Source organism: Salvelinus namaycush, chromosome 2, assembly GCF_016432855.1.
Source record: "Salvelinus namaycush isolate Seneca chromosome 2, SaNama_1.0, whole genome shotgun sequence".
Classification (NCBI taxonomy): Eukaryota; Metazoa; Chordata; class Actinopteri; order Salmoniformes; family Salmonidae; genus Salvelinus; species Salvelinus namaycush.
Genome location: NC_052308.1, coordinates 63,223,992 through 63,249,670, shown reverse-complemented (window position 1 = coordinate 63,249,670; position 25,679 = coordinate 63,223,992). Strand labels below are relative to the sequence as shown.

The 25,679-nt window shown below is 41.6% G+C and overlaps 3 protein-coding genes across 4 annotated transcripts; 1 reads left to right on the top strand and 2 right to left on the bottom strand.

Annotated features, from left to right (window-relative positions):
* Positions 1-997: 997 nt before the first annotated feature.
* LOC120065694 (diacylglycerol kinase epsilon-like) lies at positions 998-9,767 on the bottom strand. Its single transcript, XM_039016773.1, has 11 exons — positions 8,580-9,767; positions 8,093-8,252; positions 7,627-7,746; positions 7,196-7,339; positions 6,472-6,629; positions 6,065-6,113; positions 5,459-5,572; positions 4,837-4,908; positions 4,448-4,575; positions 3,987-4,098; positions 998-3,623 (listed from the first exon to the last, which is right to left on the bottom strand). Exons 1-11 carry the CDS (start codon positions 9,029-9,031, stop codon positions 3,405-3,407), a joined length of 1,728 nt encoding a protein of 575 aa, XP_038872701.1. The 5' UTR covers positions 9,032-9,767; the 3' UTR covers positions 998-3,404.
* On the top strand, positions 8,805-15,360 carry LOC120065716 (uncharacterized protein C17orf67 homolog). The gene is made up of 5 exons (XM_039016805.1): positions 8,805-9,044; positions 11,049-11,199; positions 14,223-14,311; positions 14,604-14,756; positions 15,059-15,360. Exons 2-4 carry the CDS (start codon positions 11,142-11,144, stop codon positions 14,718-14,720), a joined length of 264 nt encoding a protein of 87 aa, XP_038872733.1. The 5' UTR covers positions 8,805-9,044; positions 11,049-11,141; the 3' UTR covers positions 14,721-14,756; positions 15,059-15,360.
* Positions 15,361-17,244: 1,884 nt separating this feature from the next.
* On the bottom strand, positions 17,245-21,022 carry LOC120065702 (chromobox protein homolog 8-like). 2 transcript variants are annotated; one of them, XM_039016786.1, is made up of 5 exons: positions 20,877-21,022; positions 20,741-20,784; positions 20,453-20,518; positions 20,239-20,305; positions 17,245-18,995 (listed from the first exon to the last, which is right to left on the bottom strand). In XM_039016786.1, exons 1-5 carry the CDS (start codon positions 20,943-20,945, stop codon positions 18,126-18,128), a joined length of 1,116 nt encoding a protein of 371 aa, XP_038872714.1. In that variant the 5' UTR covers positions 20,946-21,022; the 3' UTR covers positions 17,245-18,125. The 2 variants fall into 2 exon arrangements, with proteins under 2 accessions (XP_038872714.1, XP_038872720.1); XM_039016792.1 differs by lacking the exon at positions 20,239-20,305 and having other exon boundaries at positions 20,877-20,994.
* Positions 21,023-25,679: the final 4,657 nt, after the last annotated feature.

The following is a 25,679-nucleotide window of genomic DNA, read 5'->3' as shown; positions in this document are numbered from 1 at the left end:
GCTATATATATATATATATACACATACATACTGCATTTGGTATTCATATTACTTCAAACTGCTCAGGAGTAGACTTATTGCAATATTATATACTTGCAAAACTAACAATGAAATAATATGTACTTATTAGAAAACAATGAAATTCAAAATTCATAATACATATGAAAATATTTATTATGGGTGTTTTCAAAATTCTAATTTACATTGCTTATTACATTCAGTGAAATTTTCCGTTTCAACATCTGTAGTAGCAAATTCAGTAAAGCCAATTATTTTCATATTTGTCTGTTTTTAATTGCTTTAAAGTGATTAATTGTTTGCTTACAATAGTCTTATTTTATCCATCTCTCTATCCATCTTTTCTTTTTAAATGGCCAGGAAGATGGTAAATTTCGTACCATTAGATGGAGACTAAAATGGAGTCATATGCGTTCCATTACATTACATCAGTAAAGCGCTGTTATGACTAACTGTTTTCTTTGACACTTTCCACAGCAATCTTGTGCATTTATGTACAGTGGTTTGACTGCAAAAACTAAATGTGTAGCTAAATATATTTCCAAATATACTGTTCCTCATGGTACGCTGTAAATTTCACTCAAAACTTTACAGGAAAATGTATCAGCAATAGACTATCACACGGTCTCCTTCCATCGTTAAGTGTAGACATAAACTACCAAGACTAAGATTATCCATTACCATTCAATATCTGAAGACAATCTAGTTGAGAACAATCGGTGGCATACAGTACATGCTCTTCTCCAGCAATGCAGTTACATTTCTATAAAACCTTACAGCCAATAGAGTACCACAGTATGAGTCATAATACCCATAAAACCTAGCGGTCAAATCCCATAGGGGATTTTAGAAACACTTAAAATAAGGGTTGTGTTTCGTGTAGACTTACCCTGGCGTGATGTTTTGATAACCATGTAAATCTCTCTAGGAAAAGGTGACCTTTATAAATATATTTGCCTGTATTTACCCCCCCAAAATGAAATGTTAATTAGCTGTTAATGTGGCTATCATAAAGAACTACAAATGCCATGATCTGGACGAGACTGTCGAATTGAAGGACATGTAAGAATCTCTGGATTCATTTATCTAATTTTAGTTAAATGTAGTAATGAGTAAATTGGCAGAATATATTTAAATTGACAGTTCTGTGAACGGTCTTGTGCAAGTTTTAAATTGACACAATACCTGTTAGCAAAGGTGTCAGCTAGAGATGCCGTGCAGGAGCTTGCAGGGATTTGTAGTTTTGCATGTCTACTTTGACTCTAATTAGCATTTTCGAATCTGAGAGTAAATGGAGCTGAATATATTGATGTCACCTTGCCCGAGAGAGATTTACATGATTATCAAAACGTCACGCCTGGGTTAGCCTACAGGAAACACAGCTCTTAAGTGTTTCTAAAATAGCAAAAATGAATGGTGGAAAAACAATTGGAACCATTTCCCTATTTGACCACTAGGTTTTATGGGTATTATGATGCCTCCAGTGTGGGGCTCTATACCCCTTAAACTCAACTCTGGACTTTGAAGCCAGTTCAACTGCATTTTTTCATTGTTCCCCTCTAATCAGGGACTGATTTAGACCTGGGACACCAGGTGTGTGCAATTCATTATCAGGTAGAACAGAAAACCAGCAAGCTCCGGACCTCGTAGGGTAAGAGTTGAATACCCCTGACCTATACAGTTTGAAATAACATTTCTGTCCACAGTTAAGATGCTCAGACCTGTTTCTAGAACATTCAGGTTTGTTGTAAACACAGTAGAAGCGCAGATACACATAAAATGGGTGTCCTCAAGCAACGAGACGATTACCCAACGGCTTAACACACACAAAGGGAATGTAAGCACTTGTATATCACAAGCATTGGCATTATATTAATAACTATGGACCTCCGAAGCTTTAGATGAACATTGACAATCCTCCTGTTATATAGTTGGTTCTGGCTTAATCTCTTAAGCACCGAGACTTTTAGGAGACGTTCCAGGTCATATTTTTTTGCAGTCACGCTGCACAGATGATTAGGAGTGCTGATCTAGGATCACTTTTCCCTTATAGATCACAATGAATAAGAGTATGTGGACAGGGGTAGGGGGGGGGGGGCTAATAACCTGGTGGAACCAATCTGATTGCTGTGTTTACCATTCTGTTCTACTGCACGTGATTTGAAATAGAATGGCAAACGCAGTGATCAGACTGGTTCCACAAGCCTAGGGACCTGCAGAAGTGCTTAGGGACAGGTGCGCAGGGTGACTACATAACAGACAACCTGGAACGCCACCTATAACTTTATATTATGGCTGTAACAAACCTTCTGATATCTCAACTTTGACCTCACTAAAATGACATAACAGCAAGACATTATTCCTGAAAGGTGACGGAGATGCAGAAAAACCCCAACCACAGATCATTAAAACATTCAGTGGTAACAAACATTACGACAGTTGACACACCATAGAAATAGAATGGCTAGATGCTAATCTATTTCTAAGTGACAAACATAGGGTGTCACCTAGCGGTTTGTCTAGTGCTAAGCAGCATGAAGACAAAGTGTTTGAAATAAACAATCTTTCCATAGTAGACAACAAACAAAATAGATACTGACAGAGTAATATCATAACCATACTTATGAACACTTTGAGCAGTCGGTTTTGAGGGACGGTACAATTCTAACTACGTCCTACGGAGTAATTCCTACAGTGCAACTAAGTGCCCAACACAAAGAGAGGTCTAATCAAGAAAGGGACAAAATATTGCAAAAAAAAAAAGTAGGAGTACGTTAACAGACTGAGTGGATTATCGTGGTAGACATTTTGTCTCCAAAAATTACAAGGTCGAAATGATCAAACCTGTGAATAAATCCTTCATAAGCAACAGATATTTCACTAGGAACGGTTAACTAGGAGTCCTAATAAACTCATTTTAAGAAATATAGTCAAGTAACATTTTCTTAAGACTTAATAACCACTAACTAGTCTGTCCAACATGGCAATAACAGTGCATCATCATGAAATAGAGTAAACAAAACAAACGTTCAGCGATTGACTTGCTAATATAAATATATATTCTATCGTAGGAGTTGGAGTGTCGAGGTCAATGCTTCCTCCTGAGTCAGGGACACACGGGGTCCATGTTGGGAAACACTGCCAAACTATTAAAACTATAGAACTGTTATAACTATAGAACAAGGGATCAGTGCAAATATACAGCCCATCCTCCACTGAAACATCTCCCTCCCTCCCTTCCTTTACCACGAGGCGGGAATATGCCTGAGCTCTGGCTTATATCATCATCTGGGGAGTGTGCAAGCGTGGCATTATGTCATCAGCATTTACTACAACGAACAAAGGAGGGGTATGGTTGAAACATTGAGGTGGTGGAACTTGGGGGCTCAGGCACGAGCAGAGGCGGGACCTGCTGGCTTGGGAGAGTCATGGGGGGCGGAGCTCTCAGCCTCGGAGGTGCTGGATTCGTCGTCGTCGTCCGTCTGCTCGGCGCTGTGGTAGAGCATGAAGGCCTGGGTCTTGTGGGTGATGGTGATGGTGCACGGGCCCTGGGCCCACGGCTCCCCGTCCACCTGCATTGGCATCCGGGACGTCTTCAGCACCAGCTACAGAGAGATAGGAAGGGAGAGGTGGTGAGAGATGGGCGGAGAAAAGCGAAGAAGGAAAGAGAGAAGGTTCATTAAAAAAAAAAACTTTGGAAGAGCTGAACAGTGATGAGCAGAGTAAAAACATATTTTAAGTACATTGACATTTACTGTACATGAACTAACCACTTTTAAAAAGACAAAACTAGCAAATGACCCCGTTACTTATAAAAGATGGCCATTCAAACCGGTACTGTATCTATTCAGCTAAGGTCAAAATGACAGAACCAGGATGGACACACAGAGTGTGTCCAGTACACCACTGCGGTCCTCTCACACTGTGGAGATAAACAGCAAGTGGTGGTGATGGTGCTGTAACCTCACCCTGACTGTGTGGGCCTGGCCCAGCCGCACCGGGTTGGCCATCTTGACTTGGATCTGAGCACAGTGGAAGGAGCCATACACACCCACCACCTCCAGCAGCCCGTCATCCAGCCTGGGAGAGAGGACAGGAGAAAGAAAAACACTTAGAAAACAACACCTTAGAAAAGCTTTATAGAGCATTCATAAAGGCTTCATAAGGCCTAGATATATGCTTCACCAATCACCCTTTAGATCGCATGACATTAGCTTATGAATGATTTCTGAAGCATCTCTAAAAGGTCTAATATAGAGTATATGAAGGCGTCACAAAAAAGGACAATGTGATCTTGAGTTATGCTTTCAGTGATAATACACAAACAACTTTTCAATGGACATCGTCCGTCTGATGGTAGGGCTTTCGAAGCCTTTATTGTCTCCATTTCTGTATTGTCTAAAGTCCTGTGTGAGCCAGTGGTGCTCACCGCGTAGGGGGGTAGGGCTCGTCTCCCATGCCCTCCCACAGACGACAGCCTCCGCCCCAGTAGCCGATGTTACACACGATGATGCCCTCCAGACTGGGCAGGGCCACTCTCTCTCCATCCAACTCCAACTGTGGGAGCACACACACAATATTACTAACTTATAGGAGTATCTGCTAGTTCAAGGAGGCATCCAAGGATTATACAACGCACAAAGAATGCTTGAGTTCATTTTAAGTTTGTGACATTTACCAAGGCAACGGAACATTCTATTAAATTCTTCCAGAGGCATAGAGGTGAAAGAGTGCACAATAGACATGAGAGTCGTTGCCTGAGGCCACTGTGTGTGTCTGCCTGTGTGTTATTTGTGTGTGTCTTTGTGCACACCTTACCTCAATCCTCTTATCCAGGTCTTTGCATTCTTGAACTAAGCAATCTTTGGTGCCATACATGAAATATACAGCCTAGAAGGAAAGGCAACAGTTTGACCGTTATAAAGGGGAAAGTAATATGGACAAAGGACACGCGTTATCAAAAGCAGGTCATGTTTGAACGAATTCAAATATTTATTACATTTTCACCCAAATAACCACTCCTAGACTATTCTGAATCAGCCATTTATAGAACAACTAACCACATAATTAATATTCAGTAAGTACATTTACATTACATTTAAGTCATTTAGCAGACGCTCTTATCCAGAGCGACTTACAAATTGGAAAGTTCATACATATTCATCCTGGTCCCCCCGTGGGAAATGAACCCACAACCCTGGCGTTGCAAGCGCCATGCTCTACCAACTGAGCCACACGGGACCTAAGTAAAAGCATTTCCAAATTTATTTGACTAAGAGAGAAAAGTAGCATTAAAGAATTCTTTCCAAATTGATGTGTCGACCATTACACTCAAGCAACCACCCTGTATATTTCCTCTCATACTGTATGTAAATTCAACCACGTGAAGACATTTGCATATGTTTGTGAATATTTTCAGACGCGTCTTTGGCCGACTGACCTTGTTGATGATGCGGCTGGAGAAGAAGGAGGGAGTCTTCTCACGGTGGGTGTGGAAGTTGAGAGCCATCAGGGCATCCGGGCCCACTGAGAAATAGTTATTCATGGACAGGACCTGATGAGAATAGGACACACGAGTTAGGAGGTCCTTTAGTGAGCAAATCAAGGGTATAAACAGTGAATAATCAATCACGTAGGCTATTCCAGTAAGCAGGATTATTAAGTCAACCAGCTAACGTTTGATAAACAACCATAGAACTTGTTTTTCTGGTTAATTAAAAAACGCTGAATTTGTATATTGGTTGTTGTTTGTCGAGTCAATTATACCTCGTCAATTTTAAGTCCTTTTTCATAAAAATAAGTTGTTTCAAGCAATTTTGGACAGTTAGCTGGTTTACTCATTGATACAGCTTTCTGGAACAGCCCCATGATCGCAATGGATCACTTGGTTGCAGCATGGTTCTGGCAGTGGCAACACCAGAGTTATAGGTGTGATTCCTGTATGGTCCACACACTGAATATAGTATGTGTTGCTGAATTATATCAAAATGCAAGGCAAGTGGACAAGATCAAAAGAGGGTCTTAGAGAGGGTGAAATGCAACTCACCTTTGGCTTACGAAAGTAGAGCCCCTTTGAGGCTACCTGAACTTTCCACCTGTTAGGACATGTGGAGATAAAAATGTCATACTGGATCATTTACAACCATGTTACAACACAAATGGAACTAGGGATATTGAGCTCTGCAGCATTAGCACAGAAGGCTACGTTACATGAGCTTCGTAGCATTAGCACAGCAGGCTACATGACTTGAGCTTCGTAGCATTAGCACAGCAGGCTACATGACTTGAGCTTCGTAGCATTAGCACAGAAGGCTACGTTACATGAGCTTCGTAGCATTAGCACAGCAGGCTACATGACTTGAGCTTCATAGCGTTAGCACTGCAGGCCACATTACTTAAGCTTCGTAGCATTAGCACAGCAGGCTACATTACTTCCTCTGGCTCGCCACTGACCTGTCCATCTTGACCACCTCTGCTTCCAGGACGTTCCGGAGCACCTGCTCCACAGGGATCTCCCCGGCGTAGCCAGACCCCCAGCCCAGGGAGTTGGACAGGTCATTCCCCGTACCCAGGGGCAGGATCATCACCCTGGGGATGAACTGATCTTGGCCCTGGAGACCAATACACACATGTGAAACATGGTGCTGCTAAAATATCTTCCTCCGCTGTCCCTGTCCCCATAACGGGATCAAACCAGTGATCCTATTTCGCCTCTATGGCCTATTTATTGCCTTACCTCCCAACTCTTCTACATTTGCACACGCTGTACATAGATTTTTCTATTGTGTTCTTGACTGTACGTTTGTTTATGTGTAACTCTGTGTTGTTGTTTTTGCTTTATCTTGGCCAGGTCGCAGTTGTAAATGAGAACTTGTTCTCAACTGGCCTACCTGGTTAAATAAAGGTAAATAAATAAATAAAAATCCTCTGCTCACAAACACACGTGACAGCCCTCCTTCACAACGTACCAACCGTTTGAGCTATCAAAAAATATCTAATGCGAGATAGCTCCATCGGAAACATTTCAAGCTAGCTGAAAATGTTAAAACAGGCACGCCATCTACAGACGTCTTATTCAATAATAACCAACAACAACAGTAGGTACGACGGTCTGGCATAGAGCTGCACGACTCTCATCTGCTCCTGCCACTGTCCTGTTACACACACACAGCTTTACCTTGAGCTTCATGGTGTCGATGGCATCCAGCACCCAGCCCACAGTTCCGTCCCCCCCACACACCAGCACCCTAACACTACCTGGAGGCAGCAGGGTGCACAGCTGCAGGGCCTTGGAGGGAGGCAGCTCCGACAGGTCAAACACCTGAGAGAGGAGGGGAGGAGAAAGGAAAGGAGACGAGTAGAGGAGAGAGGAAAGGAGAGGAGAGAAGAAAGGAGAGGATAGCAGACAGAAAAGGGATGATATGGGAGGAAACAAAGTGGAAAAGGTGGACGGGAGGGAGATGTTTATGCATCCCACCATCACCGCACCACCTCCACAATCACTTTAACTCAAAAGATTGCCTACTGTGCACCAGTTCAATTTGACCTAGACATCTTAATAATTCCATAATATGCTCCTACAGGATGCTACACAGAGGACTGACTGACCTGGACAGGGTTGAGGATGGTGCGGAACTCTCCAAGCAGAGCCTCCCCCATGTTGTTCCCACTGCGAGTGTTGGCCAGGACCAGCACTGGAGTCCAGCTGCTCCCGCAGGCAGACGCCAGCTAGACACACAGTTACATTTGTTTAATTTAACCTTTATTTAACTAGGCAAGTCAGTTAAGAACAAATTCGTATTTACAATGACGGCCTACCGGGGAACAGTGGGTTAACTGCTTGTTCAGGGGCAGAACGACATATTTTTACCTTGTCAGCTCAGGGATTCGATCCAGCAACCTTTCAGTTAAAATTAAAGTAAACGAAACCTGTTTCAAGCCACAGCCCAGTCTTCTAACCTGACTCAAGAGGGACTGGTAGTCGCTAGTAATGCAACCAAACAGTCGGTCCCGATCCACCATTCGTGACACCCTAACCCCAGACACTGACCCCTCCCTGGGTGTGACCTATGACCTTGCTGTACTCATCGGGGTGCCTGCGGCGGAGCTTGTTGACTTGGTGGAGGTAGTGAGGGGGGATGATGAGGCTGCGGAACTCGCCCAGCTCACAACGCTCCCCGTCCGGCAGGCTGGCCTTGCAGTCGTCGTGCACCATTGTCTGACACCACACACACCTGCCAAGGGACAAACACACACCCATCAGTGGATCAAGCACAATTTATGTGGAGCTCACTGTAATGTCAAGGCAAAAGGTGGACAGAGAGCTGGTTAAGAATTGTACGTGAAAGGAAAAGGACATGATATTAATTCCTGTCAATTTGTAAATAAAGCAATTTCAGCTTCCCCATGATTGAAACATTACAAATAGCACCCTCTCCGTCTTTCGTGCCAAAACCAGACAAAAGTTAACGCCTTCGCATCCCGCTGGGCTTCACTTTGGTTAATGTGGCAGACATTAACTCGCACACAAAAACGACAGCCTAGAAGCAAAATAATATTACCTAAAGTCACACAGCTTCGGTTGGTTCCCACATTGCTCCTTGCAGACCGCACAGACACTGCAGAGAGGGACGTTTCCCCGGACCCAGCGGTGCTCTAGTGTCCCATCCGTTTGGGACGGAGCCATAATCTCTTTGCAAACAAGGCTCCGGTCGGCCCGACGCAGGCATGTCTCGTCGGCGCACACTCCGCAGCAGTCACAGAACGCCCCTTGTAGAATGTGTTGTTGGCATACACTGCAGTAGATGGGCTTGTTGAACAGGTCGGTGCAGTGCCAACCGTGCTTGCTCTTGCGGAAGAAGTCTTTCATGTGTATTTTCCGTTTGGAGCGTTGGACACTGCACCACAATGTTATGATCACGGGCACTACGACAGCGAGAGAGGTCCAAAACAGGAGTGTCCACTCTTCCCGTGACGATTGGTCACGGTTTCCCTCGTCCCCCTCCATAGACATCCGAGGAAGAGTGGTTGGTATTAACGTGAATAAACTAATCAAATCATAGAATATCACGAGAATTCACCGATATAAACATTGTGCGCAGGGCGCGCGCATCATGATGTCCATGCAATAGCTACGAGAAAATGACAACCTTCTCGTGTTGCGAAATAACGCACAAAATAAGGCTCGAGCGAGATTGTAAACAATGACTGCCGTGATTTTTTTGTGTACAAAAGACGTAGCTAGACGACGACCACCAACATTTGAATGATTAGCTTACCGTTGTTGTTATCAGAAGCTATGCTAGATATAGTTACTGGGCACCTGATGTGCTCCGCACCTCTCCAGCAATGACTACATTAAAAGCTAATAATCCAGTCTGTAAAAAAATAAATAATAATAATAATATTAAACACCGAAACGCATGCACAGGCATTTATAATATTAAAGGTTGCATTGACGTGACAGCTTCATTACTATATCAATAACACGACTAAACAATAGATTCGTCGATAAAACATATGTCCAATTGCAAACAGTGGCCTTCCCACCTAATCGCAGTGTTCAAGCGCGTCAAAACCGTGTTGTATCATGGGTACATTTTGACTGACTGATCTGCAAACAATATTGAGCAGTTATTTACATAGAGATAGATATAGGACTCAAATTTGTATCTGTGCTATTATAGCGTCTGTGCCAACATGGGCAGCGCCATTGAGGCTATCTCCATTTTGAAGTAGTCCATTTTCTTCTTCCCGATTGGCTGATCCCCCCCTGATGACCCGGTTGGACATAACTCCAAAAGGGTCACTAGGAGGGATGAGCCAATTAAGTCCCACCCACTTGACTACATTAAAATGGTGGAAGCCCTCAATGGCGCTGCCCATGCTAATAGCTCTTTGCCCACTAGAAGCCTATATCATTCTCTATGGTTATTTATGATGCAATGTGATTTGTAGATCAGTCAGTATCGAGTCGTCTGTAAAGCGGGCTGCAATGTCGAACGCGCCGATTATTAATAGTGTCGTCCGTTTTAATTGGCCAATATGCTAACGTAAACCATGACGTACGTTTTTACGTAGTGCTCAGCTGACTCTGGCAACTGAATAAGAAAAACAGTTTGTTGAGGGGAAAGATTTACAGCTTTTCTTTTTTTTCTTCTTTTTTTGATTTAGAGCTTTTTGTTCAGTATATTAAAATAGTATTACTAACATTTGCCTTAAAGGCATCAAGACACATCTACATAAAATATTTATATTATAAACGCAGACAGAGCTTCACATTCACTGATAGTCCTATTAGGCCTATAGGATGTTACCCGTCAATTCTTAAATCTTAAAATTTAGGAAAAGTAGACACGTTATTTGGGCATTTCTACATGATGATAGAAAGAAGTTGAACAATAACTTTATTACATTACATTTGGCTGGAATGACTGTTAAAAACTAGGTAAACTGTCATAAAATCTTGCAATCCAAACAGTGATAAGGCCAAAACACTATTTTCACGGCACTTCGATACTGAAGCAGGTTTGGATAATTTACGAAGGAGGTTAGGATACTGAGGTTAAGGTTGGGAAAGGGTTATGGTTAGCGAAAATGCTATTCTAACCTGCTACGGAAATCACTTTGTATTGAAGGCACATGGCCTAGTTTCCGAAAAACCAAGGACAAAACAGAAAACAGCCTTTAAAAAACCACTGCCTTGCGAAAAACACATCCATTAATCCTTGACAAGTTATCTCTGTATAAAATGAGTTTTGCGCGCCATCTAGTGGATAGAATCAGCATTGCAAATTTGAAATCATGACGCTAAAACTGCAACGATACAGATGTCATGCTAAAAGAAAAATCTATTTGAGTACGGTATCAAAGTTCAAACTGATGAAAAACAAGAACATTGCATGCTATAATCACCACCAAATAAATATACAAATAAATAAATGTCTCATGCCAGAACAGCAGGCACAGTGACACTCAACAGATGTTTTCTCAGTTATGTGACCCAGTTTTGTAATATTTGGATTGGGGAGGTGATCGGTGACGTAGAGGAGAATTTACCCCCTCATCTCCTACGGACTGGGGTCTCAGTGCAGAAGTAGCCGGGCAGGTGAGCTGAGACCAAGATGAAGAAGTTTGTGGCATTTTCCCTCTGTCTGGTCCTCTTGACCATCTACACAGCAGGTAGGCTCATTTTGAAGAGGTAAATTGCCTTTAGAAAAATGTATTCATTAACCTATTGGTGGCTTGTGAGTCTTTTAGAGGTCTCTGATAAAAGTTTATTTTTGCATTTGTCCCTCAATTTTAATGCAATAGAAATGTTGTTTTAAGAAAATATGAATATGCAGTTGTTATGTAGTAATTAATGCTGTGATTTATATGCTCAAATAATTACATGCATAAAGAAAAGTAATTACTGCATAATTAAACTCACAAAATAAAAATGCAATTCAGTCATGCACAGAAAAGCAAATATTGTGTTGTGTCATTGTAACTAGTAAATATTAAACTAAATACATTTCTGTTGTACGAAGACATTGCATGAAAATATGTAAATAAGCTAAACAAATAATTGTGCATGTAAAACCAAACAAATATGACATCATTGTTTTAACTGCATGCACATAGCTCATTTAAATACTGTATTGATCTGCCCCCTATTACAATATCATGTACTTCCGTTTTTAAGCTATTATCAATGCAGTTTCAAAATCATCGCAATGAGCCCTGGGTGGTGCTTTGCCACGTCGCTGTGTGTGCCTGGCGCTGTTGACAGAGCCAGCCAGGTTCATTTTAATACCCCCTCGCAGGTTGGCCTTTGGGGGTCACGTGCTCCATGGGCTGGCCTGGCTCTCTGGAGAGTGGGGGAAATGAATGGGTACTTTGTTGCTCCACCAAAAAACAGCCTCCTAATGATATTCTGCTGCTGCTGGGGGACAGACAGAGACAGAGCTCTATGAGACTAGGTCTGCATCTCAAATGGCACCCTATTCCCTATATAGTGCACTACTTTTGACCAGGGCCCAGTGCACTATATAGGGAATAGGGTGCCATTTGGTTGATCTGCATCCTCAGCCTGGTACATTAGAGAGTACACGGCTCAACATGTACTAGCCAAACAAACAGCAGCTTCTCCCCTATATCCTGCACACGCTGGGTGTGTGATGAGGGGGTTGTTGTTGACTGTTCGAAATCGAATGCAAGTTTTTCTTCCTGTTTAATGGCTGCAACTGAAATGGCAAGTCTGGAAATGTAGGTTAATGTTGTGTTTTGAGTTATAAAAGTCAAGAGCAACCAGATAGATACAGGAGGAAAGACTGGGTGACAAATAATGACTGATTTCAGGAAAATGACAAGAATATTGTTTTTGGTATATTGTGCACAAAGTACCCTATGTCACTGATGGTTGCAATATTTTCGTTTGAGATAGATGTAGCCAAATGAAGGTTGACGCTCATTGTCATGAATCTTGCCCTGGAGGCAGAACTGAGCAATTTTCTGCTAGATGGACCAGCTGCTAAGTCAAAATTGGCTTTAAAGTTAGGGTTAGCGGTGTGGTTAAGGTTATGGTTAAGGTTATGTTTAAAATCCAATTTTGGGGGGTATTTGGAATTTATTAGGATCCCCATTAGCCGCTGTAAAAGCATCAGCTACTCTTCCTGGGGTCCACATGAAACATGACATTATACATAGTACAGAACATTATTCGTCAAGGACTGAAATACATACATTTAAAATGTCACACATAGCCTACACATAGCACTGTATGTGCCTTTGGAAAGTATTCAGACCCCTTGACTTTTTCCACATCCAGAGATGTTTGATCGGGTTCAAGTCCGGGCTCTGGCTGGGCCACTCAAAGACATTCAGAGACTTGCCCCGAAGCCATTTCTGCGTTGTCTTGGCTGTGTGCTTATGGTTGTTGTCCTGTTGTAAGGCGAACCTTCGCCCTAGTCTGAGAAACTGAGCACTCTGGAGCAGGTTTTCATCAAGGATCTCTCTGTACTTTTCTCCGTTCATCTATGCCTCGATCCTGACTGCTGCCACCACCATGCTTCACCGTAGGGATAGTGCCAGGTTTTCTCCAGACGTGACGCTTGGCATTCAGGCAAAAGAGTTCAATCTTGGTTTCATCAGACCAGAGAATCTTGTTTCTCATGGTCTGAGAGTCTTTAGGTGCCTTTTGGCAAACTCCAAGCGGGCTGTCTTGTGCCTTTTACTAAGGAGTAAATTTTTTGGTACCCTTCCCCAGATCTGTGCCTCGACACAATCCTGTCTCTGAGCTCTAGGGACAATTCCTTCGACCTCATGGCTTGGTTTTTGCTCTGACAACTGTGAGACATTATATAGACAAACATTTCTAAAAACATGTTTTTGCTTTGTCATTATGTGGTATGGTGTGTAGATTGCTGTGGAAAAAAATATTTGATCAACTTTAGAATAAGGCTGTAACGTAACAAAATGTGGAGAAAGTCAAGGGGTCTGAAAACTTTCTGAATGCACTGTATCAGTACATACACACAATATCTAGGTCTAATAAATAGTACAGTGCAAATTACAATACAATATATATAAAATGACTGTGTCGATTCACAGTTCCCTTTGTGGAGTAAGGAGTCCTTTTATCTGTTTTTTGAAACGGGTTTATTGCCAGCTTGATTTACCTGGGGTGGCAGAGAGATCCGTGTAGTCATGGCTCTATTTAATACTGTGTGTTTCCCAGCCTCTGTTCTGGACCTGGGGACCGTGAAGAGACCTCTGGTTGCATGACTTGTGTTGTACCAATGGGTGTTCGAACTGTGTGCCAACTGCTTGAACAGACAGCTCAGTACCTTCAACACATCAATATCTCGCACAAAGACCAATAGTGATGCAGTCAATCTCTCCTCAACTTTGAGCCAGGAGAGACTGACATGCATGATACTGACACTTTCCCTCCGTGTACATCTAAGTGCGATACGTGCTGCTTTGTTCTGGACCAACTGCAATTTACCTTTGTCCTTCTTTGCCGCACATGACCACAAAACCATGACTTTGTATGACTTTGTGGCTCTGCCAGCTAGTGACCACTTTGCAGAGCTACCTCCAGGGCAAAACGTATGACAATAAATGCCAACCTGCGTAGGCAAACAGTGATGCTGCACAGTCAGCTCTATGAAAACGAAGGGATATGGATGTCTTGAAATGCTTTCTCTCTCTATCGCCAGATGCAAACCCAATCATCAAAGAGAGCTATGCTAAGCAACTTCTGCGGACCAAGAGGCAGAAGCCCGGCCACCCCGATGAGCCAATGAGGGTAAAGTTCAAAGTGGAAAGGGCACAATTAGAAACCTGCAGCGGTGTGCTCATCCTTCTAAGAATCCATAAAAAATAGTTCACTTAACGGTTACCCTGTAATTTCTTCTGTTTTGATATGATAATGAGAGCTGCTTATGGCTTGATAAATGAACGTCTCTCTCTCTCTCTCTCCCCCCCCCCCCCCCCCCCCCCCCCTCTCTCTCTCTCTCTCTCTCTCTCTCTCTCTCTCTCTCTCTCTCTCTCTCTCTCTCTCTCTCTCTCTCCCTCTCCCTCTCCCTCTCCCTGTATAGGAGCACTTGCTCCACATGCAGGTTCTGGATCAGAGGGCCCAGGAGACCAACCTGGAACACTGGCTGAACCCCCACTGCTACCCCCGCTGTGACAGGAACTACGGACACCCTGTCTAACCCCCAGTGACCTCGCCTTGACTCCTCACAGCCCAGGTCACTGTCTGTCCGGCACAACCATAAAACATGCCTGCTTGGGTCCCCCGAGTCATGTTCAGTAGGGAACAGAGTAGCAAAATGCTGTGTAACAAAAAAAGTACTAGAAAGTACATAATATCACTACATTTCGGACAATATTCTGTTTCCTGCCTATTGAACACAATGTACATCACCCATAATTAGCCTATAGGATGAAGTTGCCTTTTGACGCTGATCAGTTTTGTATTTCCTCCTGATTGGTTATAGTTAGAATTGGGATTAGGGTAAACTGATTCTAGATACATTTTTTTTGTCTACAGGAGAACAACTTGTGGCGGAGGGCGCTGACGGCAAGAATGATGTCGACAATGATGATGATGATATGAGGGTGAAGCTCGGAGTGTAACTCTATCACATGCATTTCATGATGAAGCCTCAGCAGGGAACATTAGTGTCCATCAGTAGAGATGTCCACAGCTTATTCCAGCAACATTAGCGTATAGGAAATGTATTAAATGATGTTAACATCATAGAGGATACATGATCCGTTTATATGTTGATACAGTTATGAGACATTATACATTGTATTATGTAAAACAATGTTTAAATAACAATAATTGAATAAATAATCTAATCAAATTTTTAAAATGCTGGAAACGTGGTGTGTTTTTCTTTCTTCAGTTTTGAAGCAGGACTTCAGTTGGACTTCTTTAGATAAAATAAAAACTAAGAAAGAGGAACTGTGAACTGGTCATGTGGGTTGACCCCGCTGCTGACCCGGGGTTACTATCGTAGTTTACTGATGTTTGGGCAATTTAAGACAGTGCCCTTCCCTCGAGTTCACTGTGTGACTCTGCACTGTGCTGTTACTTTCTCGCGCAGGAGGCTCTACAGATGAACGGCATGCTATTGACCACAATGAATAACAACTTGTGAAAGGAAAGAGGGGAATTATTTGATACAAAGTATTCAACGCTTTATCGCAGCTAAACTGAATAACCCGGAGCACTAGGCTAAATCCTACGCAGTTTTGGACGTGTGAAGGGAGTAAATATATCCAGACAATAACAAATCCAGTTATTCTCCGAAGTGAATGTCGTACAAATTATTTTTAACATTGCGTAATATATCATTAAGCTGATAATATATATGGCGGTATGCGACTGAACCCGCACACATTTTACCCGCAATTTAAGAAATGTGCTATTGATGTTTAGGCTGATTGATTGTCAAAAATATCGAACAATTATTGATGCATTTGGTCAAATTTGTTGGAAACTTTTATTTTATTGTATTATGTCCCCATGATTCAATGACAACATCTAACACCCGACGTGTGTTTCATCTGGAGAAATTGCACTGTAGCCTATCAATAGTCAGATTGTTCAATTACTATCTGCATGTGGCATGCGAGCATCATCGAATGATTCTGCAAAACGAATGCACCGATAGGCGTACAAATAGGCCACTGGAACCAACCAAGTCAAATAAACAGAGTAAGCACGCAACAGTCATGCAAATTGATCATACAATTAAGCCATCGCCTATACAGAAATGACCAGAGTCTTTTGTCAGGCAGATGCTTTCCTGTCAGACATAAGGGTAATAGCAGGTTATAACACATTATATATTTCGTAGGCAATCTATTATAGTTCTGATGACATGTTTGGTAACACAGGCCTACCTACCTTGTGACCCCACACAACCAGCGTGTCCATTCCGCAGATACCGATGGGCGCTCGATTGCATTGGTTTACGATTTGAGAAAAGTTGAAGGCCAATATAATTTTGCAAAAGAACAATTAAAATTTTCCTGTAGGCCCAATGTCAACCACTTAAAATAATTGTAGGCTGCGATTGTTTCTGTGGAAAGCTTACAGGACGACCTCTGAGGACAGCACAATTACATTTAAATAGAATTCAATAAAAAAAAACTCTTATTAAAATGCTTTATCAGCTGTCTCTGAGTCCCAACTACCCTATTCGTTTAGCAATCTTTGTCATTTTAATAAAAATAAGACAGTGAAGTTAGTATTGTATTTTTAATGAACGCAGATAGGGCTATAGATTTGAGTTGCGTCCTGATATGTTTTGGAACTATCTGAATCATTACAAAATATATAAATCAAGGTCTAGGCCTTTGTGGACCGTTGCCAAAACACACTAATCTCAATGAAAAATAGGACCTATTTCTCTGCTATAATTGACACTACCATATTGCTAAGAAAATGTCATTACGAACCACGGCAAAGCCTATTCCTGCAGTTGGCCTATAAATCAGAAATATGGTCAAAGTTATTCTTTACACTATTTGAAATTAAGACAACGGAAACATGCAAACTAAAGCAACTTCTTAAATCAAAAAATCCCATGTCACCAAAAGATCTCTGAAACCTGTAATTCCATTAAAGCACATTTGCAATTACCATCAGTCCTTTTCACAGCCAAGGCAAACCATGAATCTGAAAATCGGAAGGAAGAAATCATGACAACCGGAAACAGAGACAATATCAACGAGTTTACTGGAAAGCATCTCAAAAGCAAACTGTGACATCAGGTTGTGATCATCCTGTTACATTGAAAGCACTTCATGTACATGTCCAACACAGATGTCAACAGAAAGACCGTATGTATAATATGTCAATATACGTTCTTCGACCAAAGACGGCGTCATAAACATCAAGCACCTTTCCCATTTTTATTAACAGCTTATCAAATCTGGAAACAAGACCCGACATCTGCTGGCCTATAGCATTGTAAAGGCTCTATAGACTCTTATAGAGGACATGTAGGTCAACAAGACATAGATTTGATTCACTTTTTATTAAACCTTCCAAAGAAGTGCTTGATAAACGTTTGAAATGAATAGGGTAGAGCTACACCTCAAAATGAAATGGCATGACCTGGAACTAATAGTTCACACTATAAATGGCCTAGGATTTCCCCATATTTATTTGTTCGTCATTGGACATGTGAAATCGAATGACAAATGCGCCCACATTATACCTCTAACATTTAAAAAGGTACTAGCTTGACATAAATATAGCCTGTCTGACAACGTATACTGTTAGTTCAAAAGTGGATCGTTGAAAACTGAAAGCTATTTGTAAACAAGTAAATGCTGTACACAAGGCATGCAACTCTTTCAAATAGCCTATGGGTGGTGATTAGCTTCAATGGACTTCCTTTATTTTGGTCGTTACTTTTAATAGACTTCCAACTATATTATATTTATACACATCTGCACATACAATCCCGCAATTTTCTTTTATACATTACATAAAAAATCTGACTGATAAATGACACTATAAAGTCTGGACTTTTCCAAATAATTTGATAGAAGATTGACAGAGAGAGACAGCTGAAGACAATTAAAATCAGAGCCAATCATCTTTTATCTTTGAAGAATCCTTGATCTGTGCTACTCTCCCGGATAGTCACTGTCAAAAAGTTTGTGGTCACATCAGTCACCAGAACCTTCTCCGCGTTGTTCATGCAAGGCTTCCAAGTCACTTCGTCTGTTTGGCCCAGGATCCGTGACACAGGGATTTTGGCGATGAGTGAAGGCTTCCCCCTCTGTGGAAGCTCTTCGCTGGGTTGATGCACATTCTTTTTGGATAGGTGCTTTAGGTGTGGAGGGGATAAGTAATTTGAGGGGCATTCTTTAGTCCTGCAGGCCTGGGAGTCAGAGCCTATTCTGTGTGAGTGCAACAAGCCCCTGTCTGGGCCGTAGTGCTGCTGTGTGCTCCCACTAGCCACGGGCCTCATCTGCTTGTGGGGATAACCACCCAGCTCCACCTGGTGCCTGTGGGCTAGTTTAATCCCCCTCATCTCAGACCCCCTCTCTTCACCACCAGACAGGCCCAGCTTGGCCAGTTTGAGTGGGCCGTATGTCGCCTGCTCCTCTGCCCTCCTCTTGTGGGGCTCTGTGGCGGCAGAAGTAGCATTGAAGGGATTGTCCTTAAATCGCAGCTTGGGTTTGGGCCCTCTCTTCTTGGGGACAATCACAAAGCCATCGGGGCCTGGGGGCCTCTGGAGGACTGGTTGACGGTGCTCTCGGACTGGTTCTGGGGGCCTGACCCGCACACTCTCACCCCTGTTGACGGTGCTGGGTGGAAAGATGGTGGGGACCACGGCCCTCAGCCCCTCTCGGGCTCTGGGGGTGATGACAGGCTCTGGGGTCGGGTAGGTGATGCGTATCCCCCGGACCGCATCGCTCCTGAACTCGTATGATTTGGCTTTAGCTTTAGCTTGAGCCTAAATGGGGAAGGAAACCAGAGAATAACCACTTTTGAATTGGGGAAAATCTTATCAAGAACAAAGATGGAAAATTGAAAGTAGGCTATTGCTGATGGCAATATGGGCAATGTTTTTCCACTGCTCCAATTTCAGTGGGTATAATGTTCTCTTTCATAAGGACAGATTTAAAATGCCAGTTGAGGATACTCTTTATTTGTCATTATAGATATATAATACGAGTATGCCAGCAGCTTTATAATGGCTTAATAAATAATGTGCACTTGCAATTAGCAAAACAATGTTATAACAAAGAGTATAATTGTAACAATACATGTATACAATTATAAATGAAGACAGTAGACAAAAGACAAAATCTTCACTTGGCATAATATCCCCTGAAGAATTTACATGCTACATCAGTTTGTTAGCATTTTTACATTTTCACAATAATTACTTGTTATAAATGTCTTTTCAGCTCAGTTTGAAAACAGCTATTTACAGGCCTGGGAGAGAACCTGCACTCTAAATAAGATGCTGGTATTAAGTAATTTTCATAGTCGGCTCTCGGTAAAGCCTGGTGCATTCGTTTGATGACGTCTTCAGAGTTTAAGATTTCATTCAAAACCAATCTCATACAAACGTTTGGTATTAGCTATAACGATTGCTTTACTGATTATTACACGTCAAAACGTAATAACTTTTAACCGTGCCGAATAATCGATGCACGCCTGAATAGATGAACCCTCGCTTTTATAAGCACATTTTATGTGCCACACGTGTAGGCCTACATTGAGTTCATTTCGAAATATAAACAATTAACCTGGCATGTTTATTGATCAATTTGGCTACATGTCAATCCAAAACAATTTACCATGATTGGGTTCAATTAGGGTAAAACAAAATCGAGGTCCATTAGCACCAGCTTAACTAACTAATTTCCCTAAATACACATTCACACCTCCACAAATACACATCCAGCACTAAATATGATTTTGCCTTAATACCAGTACACAAAAGGTGATTCTCATGGGAAAACGTGACATGTGGATCCTTCAAACTTGCACATTCACGTGTCAGTGCAACAACAGCTATTTATTAATTAACCAGATGAAGACCCTGTGGATACATAGTGGGTGGAGACTGGTATGTTTACATGCCACATGCTAGAAATCGTGTCCAATCATGCAGCCATAAATTCAGTAGATTTCATTGCGTGTTGGATGGATTATTTTCAACAATGCATGCATATCAACATAGCTACCTTTAACAGGAATGTCTTCGGTTTCGGGCCTCTCTTTTTGGGCCCAAAGAGTTCCCTTTCGCGCTCTCTGAAACAGCAAGACACCCATTTTGAGTATCAAGAGAGCGAAGTGCAATAGGCGACTTGCGTGACGGATGCATTTTATTTTGCTGTGCTGCTAACATTGCATGCAATGAATGTACAACATGAACAGGCCCATATCCATACAATTTACCTCTCTTCGAAAGCGACGAAGAGGCGGGAGTCCAAGATATTTTCCTCCGGTTCCCAAGTGCTGAATCTATGGAGAAAAATACAATTGACAGGGGTTAGTTTTCCACCACATTGGGAAAGCAAGCATAGATACGGGCTAACGTTAGCTAGCTTGCTAACACTGCAAGCGTGCTGCGCTGACTTTGTCACTAGCATATGGCACCTAGCTAGCAAGCGAACGCTACAGCTAGCAGCCAGCAACATCCATGTAGAAGCAAGATTCTCTAGCATTAAATTCAACGCAACTTACTTCGGTGACCAGCCCTTCCATTTCACAAGGTATTCCATTCGACCCTGCGTGTCATCAGAAATATAGAAAATAACGCTTCGTTATGGAACAGCAGTCAAAATAGATTATGCAAGTTAGGAAAATGTGTTTCACATACTCTCCTTATTCGGCGTTTGATGATAGATTCGGCTGCGAAAACCCGTTCCCCAACTGCAGACAGCTCCATGTTTACTTCAATCCAGCTACCGTTAACTAAAGCTTGGTGGTGAACGCTAGATATTTTTCTCCGCTGTCTCGCAGAGTGAATTCCAGACAGCCCATAATACTCCTGCACAGAAAAGACGTCATCAAAGAAATCATGCGTTGCCTAGGAACCGCAGTCAGTGGAACCATTTAGAGAAAGCCCATTGGGTTAGCCGTTGCTACGTACCCGCGGTTGCTAGGTGAGTAGGAGGAGCGTCCACTTCTGAAAATTCTTGAGGGGAAAATGGTGGCTTTAGCGCGGTGGATCAATTACTCGGATTATTCGGTCTTTAAAAACATATGTCGCCAGATATTAAACGCAGAACATGTGCAGAATGAAAATAAATGAACAATGGGAGCAACGTTCCTCAAATGTAATACGCCAAAGAGGTGAAGGAAAGCAGATTGGATGTGTGCACGTTTCAGTTATCAGCTGATCTGTCATACAATATTTCAGTGTTAAAGTGCTCTTAATCAATAGCCTAAAGTCATGGTAAGGTAAATTGTATGAGGAGACTAGGAGACAATACAGGCCTAAAGGAAATGTCCTATGTCTAAATAGAACATAGGCTATAGATCACATTCATGTGCAATAGTTTATCCTAGTTCTCTTGATCCCTACAGCATCATGTACGCTTGTTTATTCCATGTGTAACTCTGTGTTGTTGTTTGTGTCGCACCGCTTTGCTTTATCTTGGCCAGGTCTCAGTTGTAAATGAGAACTTGTTCTCAACTAGCTTACCTGGTTAAATAAAGGTGAAATAAATACAAAATAAATTACAAATGGCTGTTTTAGTTTTGTATTTATTTCTCTTGAAATAAATGGTGTCAATTATAGTCTCCATTTAGTAGGCTATTCGTTCAAACCTAAGCTACAGTTTCCATACACGTTTGACTTCATTTAACGAACACAGTCGAAGATGTCTGAATCTGGGGATCAGAGAACACATTGCACCGTTAGCCTAGTCATAAGTATTTACCTAATTTATAGCCTTTAAAGTGTTTGAGTAGGCGATTGCCATCAAATTGTTAGGTAGGACCTCAAATAAAATGAATTAACCTGAACATGAACTTTATACTAATCGGAAAATAATGTAATTATAGCCAACCAAAAAGTTGAGCAAAACCGAAATTGACCTATTGTTTAAGTTAGGGTATGGAAGTAGGCCTATGTAGTCTAATTCATTGAGTAGGGCTAGGCTTCATATAGAAAAATAGAAGTTTAGAATAGAGCTTATAGGCCTATGCATGGGCCTCAATTAATCAACATATTTTCATATTTTCAACACTCAACAAGGGATATATTTAGGTCTATAATTTCCACGAGTCTGTCACTTAAAACTAACCGTAAAATATTGTCCTTTGTGGTCTCTAATCATTCAGTCTCGGAAAATGTGGTCGCTGACTTGAAATAGGTGCTTTAAATAATTAGCTTACTTTCATTACGATCTGCTCAAATAATTAGACACGTGTAATAAATCACGCCATCCTGTTGTTTACACATGCAGCATAAATCAGTCAGCTAGGCCTAATGCGTTTATCCACGTTACAGCAACTGAAGGGGTATGTGGAAAATATAGGCCATTTGTAAAAGCAAGAGGTTTGTCAGACCAAAATAGATAAAATAATAATACTAATATCCTTGTATTTATCATTATTGTTAATTGGATAGGCCTACATATTTATTGTAATTATTTATTTAATTATTAATAATAATAATAATTATCATATCATTATTATTGTTATTATCTGTATTATCATTACTATGCCAATATTATTTCTCTAAAATAAAATGTATATGGCATTATAGGACAGATTCAAATGAACAGCATACAAAGACTTGTCGGATCAGAAAAAGGTCAATTTCAATAATGTCCCGCGTGTTGGACTATTGTCAAACTTTCCATTCGATTTTTTTTTTGTCAGAGCATTAATTTGTCTATACATGAATTTGCAATGCATTCAACTAAAGGTTAAACTCACAACACCAATTGATTGGCGGCAGGTAGGTAGCCTAGCGGTTAGAGGCGAGCAAGCAACTGGAGGGTTGCCAGTTAGAATCCCGGGTCTGGAGGGGAGTGAGCTAGCAACCGTAGGGTTGCTGGTAGGCCTATCAAATCCTAGATTATATTACCTGCTGTTGTGTCCTTGAGCAAGGTACTTAACCCCCCACAACAACAGCTCCCCGGGCGCCCAGTGTGGCAGTCCCCTGCACCTCTCCACAAAACCTGAAGGCCTATATGAAGGGTTTGGGTTAAAAGCAGAAGTCACATTTCGGTTGCACCTTGTTTGCGATTGACCGATAAACTGATCTTCTTAATCTGACAGCTATTTGGCTGATCACACATCTACAAATCATTCGCAAATATATTTAATTGAGGATTAACAATAAGATAACCATATCCTCTTGAAACGTCATATTAATTCAGACCTCGTCGCCAAGTTCCCTTAAAGAAAACAAATTCCAAAAGTTAAGATTGATTACCCAAAACGTTTATAGGCCTACATTATGAACTAAATTACACGAACAAAAAGGCATTCATTTAACACAAACATCCTTCCATTTAAGAATATAGGCTTAAATGAATGATGAGGTCCTAATTAGGTTGATTTATGCCCATTCACATAAATAAAGCTATATCAGATAGGATAATCAATCGGATAATATTGCTGTTAAGGCCAACACATGAGTTGAGATGGACGCACAACTATTTGACAAAAAGTATATTGATTAAAATATATCTCAGATCTCGGCCTTTATTAGGGTCAAAGTGTATTTGCACATGTGAGGAGCGACAACGTTTCCTACAACTTTGGTATTGGCATTGTCTCATTTCAATACGTTTACATTGTCAAAGCTTGCAAAGATCACGAAAGCCTTCATCTTATACTTCTAGACTATAGGCTTTTACTCCCTGGGATCATTTGGTCCTCGTGAGCAACTAGTTTAGGAGAAAACTCATATAGGCCTATTATAACATTGTTTCCCTGATAGACCCAGCCATAATCTATTTCAAATCACAGATCTTGACTAATAAACAATACTTAAATACCCTTTTCCGATTGCTCGACAGGAAGGGAGAGAAGAGGTAGGCCTAACGTATAATTGAACAACCTAACTGAGACAGCCTAATGGTTGTTTCAGCGTAGCATGCATGTCAATTTTAATTCATAGCGGACCACCCTAAAGCATAGAGACATGCAGGTCCATGCAGCCAGTAACACAAAGCAAATCTCTAATGCGGACTGCATGCCTAAACCACGGAACAGACTCCTCATTGCTTAATTAGACGCCTATAGGTCCATCCTGATCCATTGGGAATGACAATAGGCTAATGGCAATATTGCGCTGACAGGCTGCAATGGATAAGCTGCAATGGATATGGTTGAAACAAAGGACCCCCTCTTTGCCAATCAATGCATGTTATTGCATTGTTTGTTATGATATCAATTAGGCCCATGACGGCATCCATGCAAACACATCAACATCTAGTCAATTACAAGCCATGTCCTAATGTAAATGCTCTCAAAATCCCCGTTGGGATAGAAGCAGTACAGGACAAAGACATGCAGAAAATAGGCTAGATGGGCTATTGAACCGTCCCTCGTGTTATTATTCGTCATATACATTAATATTAGGTTTTCATTTTGTCTCTTGTTTTTTTTCCACAGGCAAACATGATGCCAGGAATGGTTTTTGTGCATCGCTTTACGGGAGGAAAACGGGTTGCGGGACTCTATAGGGTAAGCATTGGTATCCGCGCGACTGGAGTGCAGCAGTGGTTGCAGCCATATATGGGTGCATGGTCGACCTGTTAGAAGATTATTGGTTCGCTCGTATCTGGGCAACCGCCATTACCCGGCGCTCTGCAAAGCTGAAAAAACGAACATCATGCAAAGGCAAGGACATCATGTACAAGGGGAAGAACGAATCTTAATTTCTCATCTTCTATGCAGACACGCGAACACATACTTGCCACAAGCGCACACGCACACACGCACTCTTTCTCTCTGTCTCTCTCTGTCTCTCTCTCTCTCTCTCTCTCTCTCTCTCTCTCTCTCTCTCTCACACACACAAACACACACACCATCACACACAGGTATCATGCATTTCAAGTCCTCTGCGCGTATCAACTATTTTTGTGAGATTTGCATAACAACACAACTTCTTGGGGCTAGTTGTCTAAAAGCTTGGCCAACAGCTGTCACATTTAGCATCGGACATAATTAAAATGTCACCTTTATTTTCGTCCGGTTGGTCATTAAAGGACGTCACATCTATAACCAAGACCTTCAAGCTATTTTCATTAGGCCTTTAACCGAGATCACATTTCCGTCCACACAATTGTGCCAACACAAAAGTTCAATGTTACACTTTTTGCTGATAAGGAGGAGGGATGTGGAATGTGTGCGCAGAGGGAGGGAACGAGGCATAGGCAACTTCTGTTTGTTTCGATAGAGCTTAATTGTATAAATTACAAGGCCAGCCAGGGTATCTGTGAAAATAATCAATGGTACAAAATGTCACTGAGTTTCATTTGATTTACAAACACATTAAATCCACAAGACCCAGCGCGTTACCATAGACTAGCATATTCACAATGTCAATCCTTTCCAAACATAATTTAGAACAATATAATTCCCATAGGAACAATTTACAGAGAATGGAATGTATACGCCTAAATTAAGTAACATTGGTTGCAGAAAAACAACACCA